The sequence below is a fragment of the Dendroctonus ponderosae genome, unplaced genomic scaffold (assembly GCF_020466585.1).
Source record: "Dendroctonus ponderosae isolate FM_Combo_2020 unplaced genomic scaffold, Dpon_F_20191213v2 Dpon_F_20191213_6, whole genome shotgun sequence".
NCBI classification, from domain to species: domain Eukaryota; kingdom Metazoa; phylum Arthropoda; class Insecta; order Coleoptera; family Curculionidae; genus Dendroctonus; species Dendroctonus ponderosae.
Window position 1 is genome coordinate 6,000,230 of NW_026018814.1, and position 3,706 is coordinate 6,003,935.

The 3,706-nt window shown below is 37.0% G+C and overlaps 1 protein-coding gene across 1 annotated transcript; it reads right to left on the minus strand.

Annotated features, from left to right (window-relative positions):
- Nucleotides 1-2,647: 2,647 nt before the first annotated feature.
- LOC125504926 (mothers against decapentaplegic homolog 4-like) lies at nt 2,648-3,461 on the minus strand (the record flags this gene model as incomplete). The annotated part of the gene is given in 1 exon segment (XM_048667655.1): nt 2,648-3,461. A coding segment is annotated over 1 exon segment (505 nt), but the record flags the coding sequence as incomplete, so codon positions are not given.
- Between the last annotated feature and the right edge of the window lie 245 nt (nt 3,462-3,706).

Sequence of the window (3,706 nt, forward strand, 5' to 3'; positions counted from 1 at the left end):
ATAAAAATGCAGCAGCGTATTTTTTTTTCAAAAACATTTATTGACGTGTAAGTACGGACGCCACTGACAACACAGAAAATGTAGTTTTTGTTGCAAAATGGGCTCTCTCGTTGGCATTCACCGTCTCTTCAGCTTTTTAGCGAAAGTAATTAGGACTATCTTGAAAATACGACCACAGAGCAAAAGTTTACAAATAATTATTGGAAACAATCGCTGCCCTCATCGCTCTGAGGATTTCTAAACATTCTTTAAATTTTCAGGTCATTTCAGTTTTATCAAAGTTTCTATTAAGCAATTCTTTTTACGAAAAAACCAGTTTTACTTAAATGATTGGAAATCTTTAGATATTTTATGTGAAAAATTTTTGGAAGATAAATTTTATAGCCACGTTAACAGCTTGCAAAAGCTGTTAAGAAAACTTTTTGCAGCTTCGAATTATGGACAAAACCCTAATAATTATTTCTAGATCTTTTTCCAAAAATTATTCCCCGAAGTGAAAAAGCAAAAGCTTATAATAATTTATTTGGAAAATGCTTGGAAACCGGAGTTTCTTCACTTTTAGGTCAATATTTCTAAACAACACTGCCTCTAAACAGAAAAACCGCGTTTTTCCTAACGTTTTACTGTAAAATACTGGCAATTTGAAGCTTTTATGCAAAAAATAAGAGATCGATTTTACAAGCAAATTCGTCGACTTTCTTTATACTCAGTTCTGTTGCTGGGAAAATCTAGATTACTTTTTTTAGTTCTTTGAACAAAGTAGTAAAACGTTACTCAGAAAACATGTTAATAACCCTTTTTTAGATGTGAAAATTCCAGTCTCGGGTCTTGTAAAGCTTTAACATATGAATTATAACTAATTAACTGATGTTCATGTTATAACTTGATAACTCAGAGAGCGGCAACAACTCAATAGTGCAACTCAACACAGTGTTACTAAGGCCCTGGAGATGTTTTGACCAAGGCTTTAAAGGCGTGGTCGAAATTAAAGGTCTGAATCCGTAATTAATTTCGGTATTGCAGTCTGTGTGACTCATCAAACGAACAATGCATTCGCTAAGATTGAACGTTTCCTTTCGTATCACCTCCTATCAGCTATTTGTAAATATTGTGTGTAAACATTCAGCAATGGATGTTTGAGTTGGTATTGTTTATAATTTAACATTAACTGCTGTTTGGTCTATTTCGTTTTCGTTCCTTGCTTGTAAATTGATATTTGATTATTTTGATTGGTTCATACCGAAACTTTTGCGGCAAAAACCCACGTATTGAGTGAGACCGACCAACTTAGGTACTTACACTTATTTTGACAATCAGTAGGCAATTTTTTTCGAGTCGATTTTTTATCAAATCCATTGTAGCAAATCAGCCAAAAAATGCAGTTTTCGGAAATTTTAGATGCGAAAGTGAATAACTTTAGGCAGAACTATTAATTCCTTACTTTTGCACACCTTTAAAACCCTGTAAAAAATTAATGCCCGCATGCACTTAAAACTTCTTATGATTTCTTCAAATTTCTTGGTCAGTTTTTCTCGGTTAAGTTCATGATGAATCAGTTATTGAAATCTTCGCATCAACTCGTCTTTTGTGTGAGTATGGTTTGGCTCAAGCTATTTGGCAGTGACGTCATTATGTGAGATTATATTGAAATTTACTTATAAGTACCTACCTATGTGAAATTTGTTTGAACATTTTTCTTTCATTTTGCGTAGTTGCCAGCTTGACCGTCTGTCGCCGGTGTTTAAAAAACTTATTTTTGTTGAAACTGATATTACTGTTGTAGCACGGTAATTTAGAAATTTAAAAACTTTCTTTAGTTTTCATTGTTGTTGCATTAGACATTTGTCATTAGTATTGCTTGATGTAAGAGTAGAAATTTGATTTTTCGACATCAATTCGTTTTTTACAAGAGCAGTCGACAACATTACATTAAAATTATGTGAGGCAAAAATGAAGTGAAGTTGGCAGAATGTAAAAAAAGGAATTGCAAAAATAAGTCACTATCTTCGATGTCGTTGTCAATATGGCTAAAATTTTGTTATTTGCCTGAGAGTAAGTTTGCAGTCAATTAGAGGAAAAAAATGAGGAATAAAGAGAATAAATACAAGATCTAAGCGATGCAGATGAAAATACATGAAAGCGAACTGAACTGTTGTTTGCCCTCACAACATTGCTTATTCATTATCGGTTCGACGAAAATAGCAAATAGCGACAAATAAATAATAAATCGGTAAATAGAAACGATATCTTCAAAATGCGACGTGGTAGTATGAGGAGGTATAATAGAGGAAATGCGGAAAAGTATGAAGTAATGCGGAAGTATGGGAAAGTACTGGTTAGTCTTCTAAAATGAAACATGCACCAGAAATCAGGAGGGGTAGTGCCCCCCTCGAATAAAAGCATGGAATTGGGGCTTCGCATTTATTCAAGGGATTCCATCGTCGCACATACCTATAGTCCATCATGCGATCCAGTGTAATACCTTTGTTACAAATCTGCTTGACATTGTTCAAATTCAAGAATAAAATTGCTAAGATCAGTGTAAACAAGATATATTTCATTAAAAAAAATAGTAAAAAAATGAAAAAAAAAACGCAAAAAAAAACGAAAAAGTATTTTAAAACAACAGGTGTAAACATGACCCTACCAATATCCGTATCCACATCCATAACCGCGTTGTTTCTGACTGGAGCCGAAGAATGCAAGGTGAGTGAAGAGAGGTCAAGCCCAGGTGACACAACGCGTTCATAATGGTAGGGATTAACACAAACAAGATCGCACTTTAAATCAAACGCATACGTGCACAACTTTAAATGTTTCAACTCGTTTTTGTGCAAATCGGGCCACCTCCAAATTCTCGCATAAATCACATGGGGAAATCCTTTTCGCGCCGCTACCTGTAGGCGCCCGTCCAAAGTTCGCTGAATTGTGACACACTTGCTCGGTTGGGCGCCTGCCGTTGTTATGGCAACAATAAGCGAATCCAATTCATCTCGTTTCTCCTTCAATTTTTTGACGAGCGATTCGATGGCCCTTCTGGCAAACGGCTCACTTTCGCCTCCTTGCCGATGGCACATCAGAGTATGAACGATATTTTGACAAGCATCCGCGGACGACGGAATATTTTGATTCACGGTAGACATTACTTGCATTCACTAAAAGTAAGGTTAAAGGAACGCGTTTGTACGGCCGACCTTGCTTGCGAAACTAACCACAGACACTGTTGAGCTGTGAGCATGCGGATGCCCGACGCAGACCATTCGCGCCGAGTTCGTCTGGTTTTGCCTGCGTGTAGCTGCCAGCCTGCTTGAATTGCCGGAACTTCACGTCATGGTGATTTTAAAATTAGCCCGCCGTATAAACGAGAAAATGAATTCCCCAGCGATACTGAATGGAAAGATGCCGGTTAATACCTACTCCACTTCCCAACAGTGTCGAACAGGGGCCGACAAACAAGTTCTTTTTAACTCCTTTTAGTAACCGGTGAATACATTTAACTACCCTTGGGGGTTTTATTCAAACATATCCGCAATTCGGCAATGGTACAGTTCATTTGAGTTAATGATGCGCAGTGGTGGCGCAGAGTACATTGACATATATACAGGGTTATCCACGCTATACGGCACGGACGTTTGCGGCTAGCCCGTTTGTTTTTTGCAAAGTATTATTTGATGAATCCACAGACGCCTATCGGGTGCACATTTTA